This window comes from Sabethes cyaneus, chromosome 2 (assembly GCF_943734655.1).
Source record: "Sabethes cyaneus chromosome 2, idSabCyanKW18_F2, whole genome shotgun sequence".
NCBI lineage: Eukaryota > Metazoa > Arthropoda > Insecta > Diptera > Culicidae > Sabethes > Sabethes cyaneus.
In genome coordinates this window covers 23,341,445-23,358,951 of record NC_071354.1, presented here as the reverse complement: position 1 = coordinate 23,358,951, position 17,507 = coordinate 23,341,445, and the positions used below count along the sequence as shown (strand labels likewise).

Sequence of the window (17,507 nt, the reverse complement as noted above, 5' to 3'; positions counted from 1 at the left end):
AAAAATTTGGTCCGCAGTTGCGGGAGCCCCTTTGAAACCCGACTGATAATTCCCTACGAAATCTTGTGCTATCGGTGACAACCGATGTAACAGGATCTGAAAGGCGGTGTTTACCAGCGTTGCAGCAGTCGAGTTGATCACCCTTATTGAAGATGGGACAAACCACTCCAACCATTTATTCCTCCGGTAGCTTCTCCAAATCTTGAAAATAACCCAATATAAATTCGTTGTCAGCGTATCTCAGCCATGTTCAAGCTCTCCTGGTAGGCGGTTCTTGCCGGAGGCTTTGTTAGTATTCTGCAACCCGATTTCTCATTTGACTTCTTGGAGTTCAGGTGCTGGGACATTACTGTCATGAGCCATGGGCATTCCTAGATTAACTTCCGTCGTGCTAATAAGTCTCCAACACGTGAGAAATATATAACTTCCGTTCCGTCTCCTTCTGCAACTTCTCGGCCTAAAGGCTAAGATCAAAGTGTAGTATTTATTCTTATCAACCTAGAACTTCACCATTGAGGTGTTCTGAAGAACTGCTTCCACCTGTCGATCAGATTCGCTTCCTCGTCCCTCATACGTCAGATTTCAGCGTGTAGCCCTTATACGTTTGGTTCACCTTCTCGCAAAACTTGCGCGTATCATTAGCTCATGGTAGTTGTTATAATTCTTCACAGCCTTTGTGCTCCTCCTGGCGTTCTCCTCAGAATTGTGATCAACTGATTCATTGCTCGTCGCTTCTTAGTCAAGTTCTCCCTAGTGGCAATGAAAATTTTTCTAAGCCAATGTTTTCCTTGCGCTTTTTGGCATTTCCCATCAAACAAATCATTTCAGGATTCTGCAACTAGTGCCGCCATAGCGGCCTATCCGACGGCCGAGCGTATTCTTCCACAACCATTATCGAAGGTCGAACGCCCTAAACTCTTAGGGAGGAGGCAGTGAATTATCCAGTATCGGCGCATTGAGAACAGATTCGACTATACTGCTACTAGGGGATGATTAGTGTCAATATTTGCACTAATTTCCCGTAGGGAACGTAATGTTAGACAAGAACCGGCCATCTATGAGGACGTGGTCCATCTGGTTCATTGTACGTCGGTCAGGTGATCTCAAGGTGACTTTATGGATATCTTTGCGTGAGTAAAAGGTACGTCGGACTACCAGGCGGCCTCGGTAAGCTTCGCAGTTATACAGGCTAAGCATCGATGAACTATTTGGTTACTGTGGATGAAGCGGTAACAAGAACATCAGTAGCAGCAAAGCTTGCTTTGCCCACCTCTTCGCTTACCTTACGGGAGGCGGCGAAAGAGACTGTAAAAAAGCCCCAATTCATTCAACCGACGGTCATAATTCTTGATGAAGAGAAGACACAGAACATATTTTTTCAAGCAGGGTAGCGCACCGTGTCAGGCTTCATTCTCGGGTTTTTGCTCAGTAGATGCTCAATTGACTATAGCGCTTCTACTAAACAGAATTCGAAAAAGTAGTGTAAAGGGCGATTGTAGAGCTTATTATTATCTACACTATTGTTGAAGAACGTATGGTTTTATCTTTTGTATTTACGGCGCTATGCGATTGCTACCCCGTTGGTAGCCAAATGAGCGCTCTTTTTGCTACCAACGGGGTAGCAGCCCCATAGCGCCGTAAATACAAAAGATAGAACTACACTTCCTTCAACAATAATGTATATAATAATTAGCGCTACAATCGCCCATTACACTACTTTTTCGAATTCTGTTTAGTTGAGGCGCTGTAGTCAAATGAGCATCTACTGAGCAAAAAACCGAGAATGAAGCCTGCACCGTGTAGATAGCTGTGATAGCGGCAAACGTCAACGACGGAAAGTATCTGAGTGAAGTGCACCGTTAAGCGTGACATTGTCGTCGATCGTCTGGTTCTTCGTGATGTGGTGTCAAATATGCAAACAAAATATGGCATCGGGATATGGTTCACCGTAGGGACATTAAATCAGCGGAACTGCCGAAATAAATTTAGAAATAGAGGTAACCAGCCCTTTTCAGGGCCATCAACATTTCTTAAAGTATTGATTTAAGCGTCTTTCGGAAAGAAAAGTAAGTCCGACTTCCAGGTTGAATGCGTTACTCGTATTACTGTTGGCGGTGACTAGAGATCGTCAATTTAGTATTTATTATTTATATATATATATATATATATATATATATATATATATATCTTCTTATCTTCTTATATATATAAAAATGAAATGCTGTTCGTGTGTCCGGTATAGACTCGCAAACCGCTCGACGGATTTTGATGAAACTTGGCATATACATTGCGTATGATGTGAGGAATGTTGTTAGCATGGTTTTGTTCAATTTCTGTATGTGAAAGTTTTCAAAATTTCGAAAATACTGCATATGGAACAAATTTCATTTCAATCGCATACATTCACTACTGTCGAAAAAGCAAAAACATCAAAGCAATCTCATGTCAACACCAAATAATTTGTTGAATTTTACAAACCTAAAATCAAAGCTTTTGCAGCATTGTCTGTATTTTACAAAACTTAACATAACATTTTAACACTATGCCACCAAAAAGGACTAATCTTGGTAGACAAACAAGGGAAACAGAACGTAGAGGGATTAAGAGAAGAGCTGAAAGTGTTGAGCAGCGAGCGGAGAGAAACGAAGGCAACGGTATAGACTCGCAAACCGCTCGACGGATTTTGATGAAACTTGGCATACGCATTACGTCTGATGTGAGGAATGTTGTTAGCAGGGTTTGAGACCCCTCCCCCCTCTAGAAGGGGGGGCTCCCATACAAATGAAACAAAAATTTCTGCATAACTCGGGAACTAATCAAGCAAATGGCACCAAATTTGACATGTGAAGGTTTTTGGAGGCAGAAACTTTGTCTATGGTAGATTGAGACCCCTCTGTCTTTTAAGAGGGGGAGCTCCCATACAAATGAAACACAAATTTCTGCATAACTCGACTGTTAAACAACAAAATGGCACCAAATTTGACATGTTGGACTTTCTAGAGACAGATTTTTTTTCTGCAGTGACTTGAGACCCCTCCACTTTTAGAAGGGGGGCTCCCATACAAATGAAACAAAAATTTCTGCATAAACCAACTGTTAATCAAGCAAATGGCACCAAATTTGACATGTGGGGCTTTCTAGAGACAGGATTTTTTCTATGGTGGTTTGAGACCCCTCCCCTTTTAGAAGGGGGGGGGGGGGCTCCCATACAAATGAAACAAAAATTTCCTCATAATTCGACTGTTAATCAAGCAAATGGAACCAAATTTAACATGTGGGGGTTTATAGACAGGATTTTTTTCTAAGACGGAAAAAACCTTCTCCCCTCTGCAAGGGGGGGATACCATACAAAAGAAACACAAATTTCTGCATAACTCGACTGTTAATCAAGCAAATGGAACCGCATGTGGCATATGGGGGTTTTTGGACGCAAGTTTTTTTCTACGGTAGTTTGTGACCCCTTCCCCCTCTGGAAGGGTGGGGGTGGCTCTCATACAAATTAAACCAGAAATTTTTGCATAATTCAAAAAGTAATCGAGCTCGAGAAATTTTGGATTCTTCCATAAAACATTAGTCAGTAACAATACCACCAAAAACTAGATGATTCCGTCCATACGAAAAGATAGAATATATTTGGAACAAAATTGTTAATAATAAATCCGTGAAGCCTAGATAATGAGTCAAATTAAATAAATGTGAGAAAAGGTAATAATTTTTTGAAAAACAAAATTGAAGAAAAAATACATTATTGAAATGAAAATATAAAGAAAAAAAATGTTGAAATTACTCTAAGTCTATGGTTTCTGACCAGTTTTCAACTGTTTTCAAACGAACTTCATTTCAGCAAACGAACTGATATTTATTGCGATTTTGACAACCTTGCTATTTTAAGGGTTAATAATAAAACTAAAATTGCTACGTGGTCTTAGAAATTTGCAGTATGATTTGGAAATATCTCGGTTTGTCAAAAAGAAAGCTGTTGGTTGCAAGATTACAATTATCTTCAGCATTATGCATCTACCCCCTTTTTAGAATGGCGCAGCAACACGCGCCGGGTCCTCTAGTATATATATATATATATATATATATATATATATATATATATATATATATACAGTGGACCCCCGTTCATTTGAACGATTCCTCATGCAAACTAACGGGGTTGGTTTTTAATTTGAACAACTGGCAACCCTAAATATGCTGGAACTTGTGTGAACTGGGCGCCCTACTCTTTGTTATTGTTTTGGTGGTTTGATTCAGTTGAAAGTTGGAAGCAGCGAATATTTCATTCTCCGATCGGATTTCTATCATAATCGTTGGAAAACGCAATGTGAAACAGATTAAACACGCTAGATCAGTATAAACAAATCGCGTTTAAGCGCATTGTCTGCATAAGCAAATGATGTCATGTTGAGAATGACATTTGAACTATTTTTAATTTGCACGTCGTGCAAACCAACGGGGTGCAAATTAAAAAGTATTCAGATTAAAAACGGTCAAACGAACGGGGGTCCACGGTATATATATATATATATATATATATATATATATATATATATATATATATATAATAAAAAATACTACCACATATCCCTATGGCCATTATTCGCAAAATTTTTATTTATTTATTTATTTTTTTATTTATTTTTTCTATTTAACCTCAACTGACAGAGTCTTCTTGAAGTGTAGGTATGGGAAGAACCGATTTGAGATGGGAACATTGACGTCATTCTCAAACCGGCACAAAAACCCATCAAATTTTCTCATTCAAATTTTCTCATTAACTCGTTCATCTTTAGCATTGAACAACTTACGCACATTGCTTGTGGTATTCTGCAAAGTTATATACCTATTTGCCCCTGTTCGCACGCATCGCAGTCGCAGTAAGGTGGCTATGGTTGAATTTGATTCAATAGGTAAATTTAACGAAAAGTTTTCAGTTTGTAGCTTAAATTCAGAGACGACTTTGCTGGTAAAGTAAACGTCGTATTCCGTTGTTATTTAAATAATAGGAGCATACGCACCGCTTGCTATGTTGCGTATACGGAGTATTGCGTATTTATATAGCCGCTACTCGCATAACAGTTCCATCTCCATAGAAACCGGAACTGAAACTGAATTGCGACAGTATATACACGGAATACACCATTTACGCAACATAACAAGCGCTACCTGAGTACTCCTAATGTTTGGTTGATACTAAAAATATAGAAATGCGATAATAAAAACCTGATTTAATCCACCTATTGGTGAAAGGAACCTTTGTTATACGGTCTTACTTGCTTTTTGAGATAGAAATCGACACGTCTTCGGAACATAATTCATCTATTAGTTAACGTTGCATTGTGCGTTGGTTTACAAAAAAATTTGGGAAATTGAATAAGCTTACAAAATTTGAACGAAATAGTAGCACTTACAAATTTTGATAGTTCTTTTTCTCATGAAATTGTTGAGTAAGTTGTTACTAATGTGGGTAAGTGCAAGTAAAAGTAAGTTGTAAGAAGAAATATTATTCTTTAACATATACATTGCGTAGTAAAGGTCTAGTTTATAGGTTTTTGAACTATGCATAATTATGCATCAATAAGGTTTTCTTGAAAAAATTTCATCAATTTTTATTAACCTTCGGTTACTCACGCTGTTGTATTCATAATAACATGTGTAGGTTTTTAAATGCCATATTTACCAATCGGTGTTTAACTAACGTATATTCTTCAAAAAAATGTTCAGCAAAATGTCTGAATTATTCAATGCAATAATACTTTAAATTTTTAGGAAAATAGATCAGCATAAACCGAGAGCACAGAAACGAAGCAAGCAGCATGTGAGGTGTAGTGTACCGCTATTGGCCCCAAACTGGAATTTTTTCACGTTACTTCATATGGAAAAATGATGTCTGTATGTAGCAAAACTATCAGCAAATGTAAAATGTTTAAAATGTATCCGTCAGTTGGTAGTCGAGTAATTCGGGGTTAAAATCAGGGTATTTTTATAATCAAAGTTCTACACTTCCTAAACAAGCAAACATAGAGGTATACTATTTTCAGCAAAGTCGTGTATTTTTACTATTTGTATAACTTTGTAACACATGAAAAAGTCATACAACAATTACAAAAAGAGCTAAAATAGAAAAACTGATTTTACAAATACAGAAACAATAAATAAGATTTCTCTGTCTTCGCTTCTATCTCAGGTTACAGTCTTCAGCAAAATTTCTTGTAATAATAGGCTCTAAAACTTTGCAGAACATATCAATGTGTTATATTGAAACTGAAAAAAAAATTTTTTTTTTTCACTTTTAGGGGGATTAATCCAAATTTAAATTGCACCAGATGAAAGAGCATTCAATTTCAAGAAACTCTTCCAAAGGTTCGATAAACTTAAAAACAAGTTTTCCTAGTCAAAACTCTAGTGCGCACGTTTTCTTTGGTTTTGGGTTATTGTGCGCGCGAGTAACTGTGTTGCAAAAGTTGGCGCGAGCGTTCGAGGATTGATATCTTTTGACCGGTAAAACCAATTCTTATGAAATTTTGTATATATATTCGTAGTGTCAAAACCTCTCGTTTGATATTAAAATAATTGAAATTAGGTAAATTATCTTGGTTAAAATCATTATAAATTATTGTTAATTTTGGTGTGGTGTATACGATTGCTCATAACTTTCAAATTAAACGTCCAATCCAAAAACCATTCAATAGTGATCTATCCGGCTATATTACCTGCCAAATAAAACTAATAGCGCATAAATCGGTTTGGCCATCTCTGAGAAACAGGCGATCATTTGAACCTTATCAAAAATGGTTTTTTAAGGCTAACTTTTAAACTGCTTGTCCGTTTTCAATAAAACTTGGTAAAAAGTTTAGTAACAGCAAGATCTTTCGTTTGGTACTAAGATTGTTAAAATTGGTTGCGTAGTTCAGGAGAAACGCGTGTCACGTAGTTTTCACATTTTTGCTTATAACTTTTAAACGAAACGTCGGACCGCAAAGCAATTCAATAGTGATATACTAGACAATAATACCTTTCAAACAAAAGTAAAAGCGATCAAATCGGTTCAGCCATCTTCGAGAAACAGGCGATAGAAAATGAGCTGCACATACACACATACACACATACACACATACACACATACACACATACACACATACACACACACACAGACATTGCTCAGTTCGTCGAGCTCTATCGATTGGTATATGTCATTCGGCCCTGCGGGCCTCGGATCAATTTCGTGTTTTTCGACCAATTTCTAAACCTTTGTTATATAGTATAACAAAGGTAAAAAGTTGCATTTTGATTTGTATTTTTTGCTGGTTGAACAGATAAGCTAAACCCTCACGAGTCGCCACTGATCGGTATAATTGTTGTTCATACCACATTTCCAAAAAACTACTACAAAGCAAAGCCATGGGTTTATACCGTCTTTAGACATTACCCTTCTTTATCGACAGACTTCGCAGCCGGCTGTTAGAGTACAGGAAAATTACGGGGCCAGTGCAACAATCCTACTGACTCTAACTAGCAAGCACCGCCTAGCCGAGATTCGAACATACGACGACTGGCTTGTTAGACCAGCATCGTACCTCGAAGCTAGCTACGCGCCTCGAAACTACTACAACTCAATTATAATTCTATACACGACTCAATCCTCAATCCACTCCATCTAACTCCCCCTACCAAACCATTCCAAACACTCACTGTAGAATTTTGCAGCTGATCGCACAGCTTGAATATTGGAGGCAATTTGTCCGAAAACCGTCCCCGTATATTAACTGCCTTAGCTGTTCGCGCTCTACTGTATCTTATACTGCCTTGATATCCACGAAAATATGATGCGTGGGCACGTTCTGCTCCTGACATTTCTGGAGGATTGCGAAGTGTGGAAAATCTTTTGCTATTGTGGATAGACAACGTGACAAGATCTGGGAGAACACCCTTGTAGGCGACATTGTTCACCGTAATGCTGCAGTTATTACAGCATTTGAACCGATCACCCTTTTCCTATATGGGACAAACCACACCTTCCATCCACGTGTCTTCGGTAGCTTCTCCTCCACCCAAATCCTTGGAAATTATTCTGCGAAGTACCGTGGTTCCTTACCATTTTTTAGAGTTCTGCGGGCAGTCGACCATTTCCGGCGAGACTCTATTAGTCTTCAGTTGTTCGATTGTTCAATCGAGAGCTGAACCGCAGTTAACGTTCGTAGGCATCCCTACGAACCAAGACCTACGTGTAGGTTTAATTCCGTTCCGCCTCCTTCTGTAATATCGCCATTGAAATGCACATCAATATACTACTTTCACCTGTCGACCACCTTGCGTTTGTTGGTAAAACGGTTTTCCCTTCTCGTCTATGCACATATCAGGATTCAGTATCCTTTACGAGATTGGTTCACCTTCTCAGATAACTTGTCGTTAGCGCGTCTTACTTACTTACTAACTTACTTAGTAGGTTTGCCGTCCTAAGACAAAGTCTGATGAACAAAATATTGCCAGTTTAGCAAAAAAAAATGCAGTGCAGGTTATACAGGAAACACCCGGGCGATATCACAATAGATCAACGATACTGGTCGCAGTGATGACCATACAGGAAAAAAAGAAAATTGCCAATTTACTCGGTTGTGGGTTACCGCTCTCCAATTCCTTGAAATAGTCTCCGCCAGATCTTCCCAAGTAGCACACTTTTGGTCCATTTAGTTGAAGCAACCGGATTACAACTGAAATTAGTCACAATTCAGTTACCACAACTAGTTTGTGACAACTGTGCTAGTAAGGTTGCTCCACCTGGTCTCTCCATCTTACTCACTGCGCCCCTCTTCGACTTGTACCTTCCGGATTTGATGCGAACACGATCTTTGCAGGGTAGTTATACGGCATTCTTGCAACATACCCTGTCCATCGTATTATTCCTTATTTGTCACCTTTTGAATACTGGGTGCGCATAAAGCTGCGCGAGTTCATGGTTCATACTCCGTTATCCTGTACGCAGCCGAAGATCGTTCTTAGCACTCGTCTTTCGAAAACTCCGCGTACTCGCTAGTACTCCTTGAGCATTACCGGTGTAATAAACGTCTTGTACAGGGAGCATCTTGTACGGGGGCTTAGTCTGTACGACCGCAATTGCTTATGAAGCCCAGAGTAAGCACGACTTCTGCTGATAATACGCTTCCAGATCTCATGGCTCATGTCATTGTCGCCGTTACCGTGTACCTTGTAGCGCTATGTTCAATAGCAGGCAAGAGAGACCATCACCTTGACGAAGCCTTCTGTGTGATTCGAATGAACTCGACAATCCACCCGACATCTGAATAAGCTTCCTGGAGAAGTTGTTCTCGTGCATGATTTTCCAGAGCTCTTTTCGGTAGATTGTATCCTGTGCAGCTTTGTAGTCAGCGAACAAATAATGTATGAGAATTCCATACTCGCGGCCTTTTTGGAGCATCTGTCGCAGTGTAAATATTTGATCCATTGTTCATCATCTTTCAACGAAGCCGGCTTGATAAATTCCCACAAATCTGTTGATAATAGTCGGCGGAAAATGATTTGGGACAGTAATTTGTTGACGACATTGAGAACGGTGATTGCCGGGTAATTCTCACAGTCCAACTTTTCAAGCCCTTTTTGTAGATCGGATAGATAACCTCATCTTTTCAATCCTTCGGTAGCTGTTATATATACCTAATTATAACAATCAGGTATAGACAAGTGGCTAGCTTTTCTGGTTCTGGGTTTTATTAAGCTCCGCTTCGATGCCATCGTGAAAGTGGGTCATGCAAGATTTTCCAATTTTTGGTAGGTTTCTGGAAATGATAGCGATTAAATTACCAGTAAAACAGCCTCGTAGCTCATAGTATTTTTTTCGTTGACGATTGCTTTGACGGACGGTCGTAACGTTAACCAGCAACAGCAGCAGCATAGCTGGCAAATTAATGTTAATACTAATAATCGATTTTCAAAATTAAAATTTACTCATACACATTTTTCCCCAAAGCTTATTCACTACCCGTTGATCAAAAAGAAGGGCCGTGTGCAACCTGAAACATGAACACCCTTATATTCAAATCAAACGGTTCTTTTCAGGGTCTCCATATTTACAAGAAGAGTTGACTTGGAAGTATTTCAAGTTTTTGATGCAAAAATCTGCTTAACATAGTCCTACGTTAACCGTATGAAGGAAATTTAGTATCTAACCGGATTCCCGGGCCAGAACCGGAACAGAACCGAATCGGACTGGATTAAAATCCGACTTTGAAAATTTGTTCTACCGAACCGGACCAGCCCGAAGCACGGAACAAATTCAATTTTCTTTTTTTGGATGTCGTTCACTACCCTTCAAACCACGAACAAATTTTGTTTTTGTATAACTTAATCAATATTATGAAAGTATGTTAGTTTTTTGTGCTTTTTGTGAGAGTATTCCAACTGGTTACACGTTTTATTTCATGGTTAGGAAATTACTTATCATTGCTAAAGGAACAGCAATCTTATATGTGCGAACGAAGATAAACAGCCTAACAAAGCACAGCCAGAAACAATGCCACATCGCGCGGTGACAATCAAACCTTTTTCTCCCATATGTTTCGCAGTCTCCCATTAGTTGGCGCTGCAGGCATTATTCAATGAATTTACCGTCACAAAAAGCCTTTGCTCGTGTGAATCTTAATCATCAACTGAATGGAATGATAAAATTCTGTCACAAAAAAAAGCAAACTCCACCTCCCACATCCGTCAATCTCGATCGGAAAGAGCTTAATAATGCTCTTTTTTAAAACGATTCCCACCGACCCACCGTTTCCCATACGTACGTACGTACGAGGTCCATTGAGAGATAACTGCAAGTCAGTCGCCCAATGCTCCGGATGGCGCCCAACAGTCTGTCTGCATGTGCTTTTTTTCACCGCTTCGAAACGTCCTGTCCTGTGTTCGCCCACGAAAATAAACAGCCACTCTCGGTCGTCATCGTGTGCCGTCGGTCGCCATGCAGGCCGGGGCGGCAGACACTGCGGGACTCGCTAGTGTTGTATAGCCAGAGCCACCTCTAGACATTTGTCAATGGGAAGGGGTAGCAAGCGCACGGAAATAGTCCGGCCACGACGACGGCGACGACAACGACGTCGTTTGGCGGCAGTTTTTTCTTCTCGAACGGCTGCTATTCCTGTCTCACGTGACAAACTGGGACCGTATGGCAAAGGTGATGCTATAAATAGGTGCGGAAATGGTATTGGACTTTTTTCATGTTTTTTGTTTTTTTGGAGATAAGTTGTTGAATTTCCAGCTTGAATAACTGAATCGACGCAGTTGCAGACGCCTACGTCGATTGAAAGATTTGACAGATAAATGCACCAAGTTAAGTGCCTTGCATGCAACTCGTGTCAATTTCTCTAACGAGATTATTGATTAACTTCTATAAATTGGATCCTTACATAATGTATTGTACTGTGTGCATCCGTATGTAGCATACCAATTAAAACATATCAAGCGCATCGTTCCAAAAACGCAATTCAACTGTGCAGTCATGCGGTCAACCGTTAGAACTTTCATTTTCGCAACAGCCGCCCGGTACTGAAATTGCTCGCTGGAAATTGTGCAATTGACTATAGAGGCCACCGGTTCGGTTGACGACGGGTGCATTTGACAAACGAGTTGCGTACTTTTGCGCCATTCACCATTCACCGAGCAGCGGCGACCGCTGGTCAACATTGCGTTAAAGGGGGACGAGTAATGTTGCATAGATGAAATATGCCCAGAATGCTGTCAAAGCTGGTGCCGACAATTTTTTTTTTTTTGCCCGAATGGCATCTCCTGCTAACAAGTTTCAAATCCAGTGAGCATATGAGACTATCCAGCCCGAGGCTAGCTAGCGGTCCTCGAACGAAACCCAAATAGGTGTGTGCTAGTTTACGACAAATTGCAGAAGTTTGCAGCCATTTATCACCGTTAGCGCAAGCGGGTAAATTTTAAAATAGCGCTGCTAGAGTTGAACATTGACATTCATGGCCAACGGAGAATAACTGTGCCGTATGTATTCGGAATGGCGCAGACGTTTGACCTGCCGACGCGTACTGAACTAAATTGCGATATTCGAAAGTATTGTAGGTAACAAAACAGTCTGAAATGATGAGTTTGGTCTCAATCTGCAGCGGATCGGTTATTGGCAAAATATCCTATTATAAATGTATAATTCAATATTCCTTATAATTCATACTGTCATAGCGATTAAATTTACTTTGTATCAAAGCCGCAAAGTTACTCGTTTCTGTTCTTTCCAGTGCGAAAGTTTAAATTGAATTTCACCTCATCCGCCCACCACAACATCCGAGTCAGAGCGGCAGCAGATCGTGGCACAGAATGTGTTTCAATTTCCTCGCCTCGCGAAAACCTACCGCAAACCGAGCACCTTCTTCAAGCATATATACACAAAAGAAGGAAATTACCTCTTCCGCCGTTCACTGTCAGCTTTATAAAGGAGATATAATTCACTTCTTGTTGAACGAAAATTTCATTAGTAAAATCTACTATTCAGTTGTTAACGGTGATTGTACCGTTTAAGGGCTTGAATTAAAGATTGATTCGAATGAAATGAGTTATCTTTATTTATATGGCACAAGTTTTATATAGTTTTTACTAACAAAAAACTCCTTTCTTCTGCTCTTTCAGCTTCACTCGAACAGCGGAGAAACACGGGATTCACCATGGCGGCTCGGAGGCGACCCTGTCCGTCGCTCATTGGCCACTGTCCTGCCGTAAGTCTGGCACTGCTGTTAATTCAACTGATATCCATCGGAAGCAGTATAGCGGTAAGCAACAGCGTCTTCAAGGCCTTCAGCAAAGACCAAACCGTAACGTCCAGCACGTTGAGCTGGGAAAAATTCAACGGTGAAAAATCACAACTGCAGTTCGCGGTCGCAAGCTACAACCCAGCGGAACATCCTCGATCCAAGGAGCTGATGGATAGCGAACAGGTAGGCGCAGCCGTCGGCGCTCCTTTTTACTTTAATTAAATGTAACTGCTTGCCCCGTTGCATGGTAACGCGGCGTTTCGCCACTAAAGCAGCGTATTAATTGAATTAAACATCATTCAAACCACCGTTCGCAATTATGTTACTGACCGTATGTCTATTAAACATACTGCATTCCGTTTCCTTTTCTCCAAACCCCTCTGCAACAGCTGAGCCACGCCAGCTATGTGTGTCGAATACAAATCGACGGCATCTACTGCGCCGGCCAGACGCACATGGAGGACACGTCAACCATCTGCACGGCGTCACTGCAGTCGGATATCCGGCGGCATCGAACGTTTGAGCTGCTGGTAAACCGAGGCGGCGGAGGCAAACTCAAGTGGAAACCATGGGACCGATATCTGGCGGAAAAGTTCCCGGGAGCCGTCAGTGCCAGTAATGGAAAGGTGAGTTGATTGGATTACTGCCTGGTTGGGTGTTCCCCGTTATGGTATCTTCGCCGCAAGGACTGTTAGTGATGGTACACTCATAGTCATTGACGATGATATAGGAAAATCATTCCTTCCTGAAAAGAAATCGTAGCAATGTAATGAATAATAAATACTTGAATCAAGGATGCAGAGAAATCTGCCCTTCAGTAGCATGTGTAAAGTAAACGAATTGATCTTGGACTGATTTTTAAGGAGAAAGCTGTATTTAAAACCAACAAGTTGCAAACAGGATAATTGGTGATTGTACCCCGCGGAGCATACTTTGTAACTATATTATTATCGTGAAGCGCCGCTTAACTTGCCATTCTTTTTTTTTTTTCGCTTGCAGGTCGATGATTACTACGTAGCGCGGTTTAGATTGGACCATCACGGTCACCACCATCCTTACATTGTGGGTAACTACGACCCGCTGGAAAAGTTGGGTGGACGTATTTTTGCTCCCCTGCCGGGAGCACCCGATACTTTCGTAAGTGACCGCTTGTATACAATCCTTTGAAATCAACTAATCCGCCCTTTCAATTATTCGTAACAGGAACACGAACGTGGAGACATTCTGGTTGAAATTGAACCGGTACAGTACGAGTTGAGAAATATAAAACTAAGCAAACTGAGGACCTCCATTAAGAAGAATCCTATCGTTCTAGGTAAAATACTAAAAAGTATGCTGGTTGCTTAATTTGACCTGTTTTTAAATTGGTTTTGTAGGATCAACAATCCTCTCGAACGAAGAAGATATCACGAACCAAGCGGAAACGGTGATAACGTACGATTACGCTAAGGTAACCTACTATGGCCGACAGCCGGGAGTGGGTAACGGAGTACCTACGAAAGTAATCGACTTCCGAACGCAACAAACAGTCGACATGTACTGGGGTGTGGAACTGACCGAACGTAAATTTGAAGTAGGTTGCGTGTACATACAGTAGATAGTGAATCGGTGGCAAAGCATCTGCTAATGAGTTTGTTTTCGTTTCAGACTAAAGCGATCAACACAATTCTGCAGCCGGGAACGGCTATCAATGTGACACTACTGGGTAATTACACAGAGATGGAAGCACAGTACAATGCGAATCTTAAGGCATACTACGACGACAATAGTGACCCCGTTATGAGGAAGCTTATTGGATATGTGAGTAGCTTTATGTGTTTGAATAATATTTGGTTTCTTCATTCAATTTTCAATTTTATTAAGTGTCTTAACTGTATCATTTACAAGTTTTGCAACATAAAGTAGCCTGTTCTATAGAGAATGAATTGAACCCTAGGAAGTCTGTCTTCAACCTACTTTTTAAATTATTTCTTTGTTATTCCCAGGATGATATTTACTTTAAACTGAGAATTTTTGGACATAATTTTACTAGTCCCAACCTCTGCAATAAAGCAATGTCTTTATGCTTGAGCTGTTTCGATTAGTTCTGCCATTAAAGCAAATACTTTACTGCCCAGCGTCTCCAGAAATGGTACAACATATTTTGAACTAATTTCCAGCGAAATAATGTTGATTCTGGAACGAAGGCTCAACAATAACTTGCCTTTCTCGTACAATTCGGAAATGCGCTGATGTGATTGCTTTTAAGTCACTGCAGTGATCCGAACAGGGTGCAAGTGGACGTAAATTGAGCACAGCTTCAATTTGTGTCAGGGCTGTGCAAAGTTGCTCGTAAAGCAGCCTTCTATCTCCGACCATTCTTGTAAGATAATGCTTAACTGGTGTCACGCCTGTCTCCCAAACTCCCCCGAAGTAAGGGCTCCGTGGAAGTATAAATAACCATTCGAATCCTTGTGTACAACAAAATTCCGTGATTTTATTAATCTCTACTTCTTGAACATTTCTACCAGTATCATACGCTAATTTTGAACGCCATCAAAATTAGTGACATTATTTATCAGAGAACATTTTACTCTGAATTCCTCGGTTACTATTAAACATTTGATGACGACTATCATATGGAATTTCCCTACGATAAAACTGAACCTTGTTGTGCTGTAGGGCTTTTTAACTAATCAGTAAATGAACAACGGTAACGTTTACTTCTGAATGTGGGTGTATGTCAAAATACTTTTGTAATTTCAAGTGGGACTCGGGGTAAAAATTTACCAAATGTGATTGCTGCGTTGTTCATAAAGTGCTTTTATTCCGTTTAAGAATAAGGCCAGTACGGGAATCTCTGATAATTAATAGATAAATAGTTTTGGGGTTCATCTCTATTTATCACAGCTGTCGCAAATATCACCTAGAAAAGTCGGATTGATTGGGTCGGCCGGGGGCTTAGGGTTAGTAAGCGGATGTAAGCGTGATATCAAATCCGGTTTGGATGCTGAAGGAGCAACCTACAATGATTACGGGTAATAATAGAGGTGCTTAGGTAGCAGATGGGAAAATTAGATCAATTCTTATACTATATTACATTTAATTCACAATAATAGCACAGATATACAGACGAGACACTCGCGATAATTCCAACGTCCAATCAAAAACCACTCATTTTTCAAAAAAGCATGTTTCGAAACATGGCCACACCGCGGCGCGCGAGTGTTGCTTTGAGTTTTCAGTATAAAACCATTCAAATGTACAAAACCCTACTGCATGAAACCCTGCAAATGCAAGCTACTCCACAACATGCATAACAGAGGGTGCTAGTGTGCAAGCAAAATGTGCAGGACGATGGTTTTTAAAAGATTTTCTTCTAAGTGTCATGTCAGTTCGTCAGTGATAATAGTGTTTCTAGCCGTCGTTTTTCGGGGTTCGCGGTTTGGCGTCGGATTTTCGTTATAAATACTGCACCAGCTCTTTGGTCTCGAGGGTTGGTAGGCGGGTACGACTCTATATTGTAAAGCTTCTGCCGACTACCGCGAACGTCCAGGTTGTGCTGCGCTCAATTTACTTTGTATCTTGGTACAGTGAATGAATGCTGGGGGGATGAAAGATTAAATTTGTTCTGATAAGTTGATAACCACTAATGCTCCAAAATTTGTCTTTCCTATTGGTTCATTTGTGGTTGTTTGTGTTGGAAAATTGTTGGCGGGCGCGCGGTTGAGAACCGATGTTAGGCGAGGCTGACGAATCCTCCACTTCTTCACTATACTACATTTTACAGCTCCAGTAGTAAAAAATGTCCAGGACAAAGCACATTTACAAACTCTATCGTTTTTCTTCTCATCATCATTATTTAAAATTAGCTGACCCGACAAACTTCGTATTGCCACAAATTAAACTGTGTTGTACATAAATCGTGAATCTCGGATAACCTTTGTCACAATCTTGAGTTTTGCAAGTGTCTGGGGAGTTCATGGGTATTTTAATATACAAATTTTCCTCTCAGTAAAGTAGAACACTCTAAAAACGCCCACATGCCAAATATGGTTCCATTTGATTAATTAGTTCTCGAGTTATGAGGAAATTTGTATTTCATTTGTATGAAAGCCCCCCCCCCCCTCTTAAAAGGGAGAGGGGTCATTATTCTCCTCCTAAAGAGCGGAGGGGTCTTAATTCACCATAGAAAAAAAAAATTGCCTACCAAAAACATCTACATGCTAAATTTGGTTCCATTTGCTTGATTAGTTCTCGAGTTATGAGGAATTTTGTATTTCATGTGTATGGGAGCCCCCCTCTTAATGGGGAGAGGGGTCTCTAACCCCTATATGCAAATTTTCACGCCGATCGGTTCAGTAGTTTTCGATTCTATAAGGAACACACGGGCAGACAGACAGAAATCCATTTTTACAGGAATAGATTTGTGTGGGAGCCCCCTCTTAGTGGGGGGAGGGGTCTTTTGCCATCGAGAGAACCTTCCCTGGCGCCAAAAACCCCTACATACAAGCAAATTTTCACGCCGATCGGTTCAATAGTTTTCGATTCTATAAGGAATATAGGGACAGACATACAGAAATCCATGTTTATAAGTATAGATATGACATTCCGGCCTTTGACAGAGAGATCCCAGAGTCAGTTCGTGGAGTCCGCGCAGGGTCAGAACACCTCCGCATCTGGGCATAGACGTGTCGGCTATGCTTGGGGTTCTACCTGTGTTTTAGTGTGCGACATTGCCTGTCTCGT

General features: G+C 40.4%; 1 protein-coding gene across 2 annotated transcripts in view; it reads left to right on the top strand.

Moving 5' to 3' along the window:
• The window catches only part of LOC128734896 (protein unzipped), a 164,130-nt gene that overhangs the window by 138,059 nt on the left and 8,564 nt on the right, over positions 1 to 17,507 (top strand). For both annotated transcript variants that reach the window (XM_053829292.1, XM_053829293.1), the window contains 6 exons: positions 12,658 to 12,962; positions 13,169 to 13,405; positions 13,779 to 13,916; positions 13,983 to 14,094; positions 14,156 to 14,352; positions 14,427 to 14,579. In XM_053829292.1, coding sequence (XP_053685267.1) covers positions 12,693 to 12,962; positions 13,169 to 13,405; positions 13,779 to 13,916; positions 13,983 to 14,094; positions 14,156 to 14,352; positions 14,427 to 14,579 — 1,107 coding nt within the window. In that variant the 5' untranslated portion in view covers positions 12,658 to 12,692. The remainder of the gene's footprint in view (positions 1 to 12,657; positions 12,963 to 13,168; positions 13,406 to 13,778; positions 13,917 to 13,982; positions 14,095 to 14,155; positions 14,353 to 14,426; positions 14,580 to 17,507) is intronic.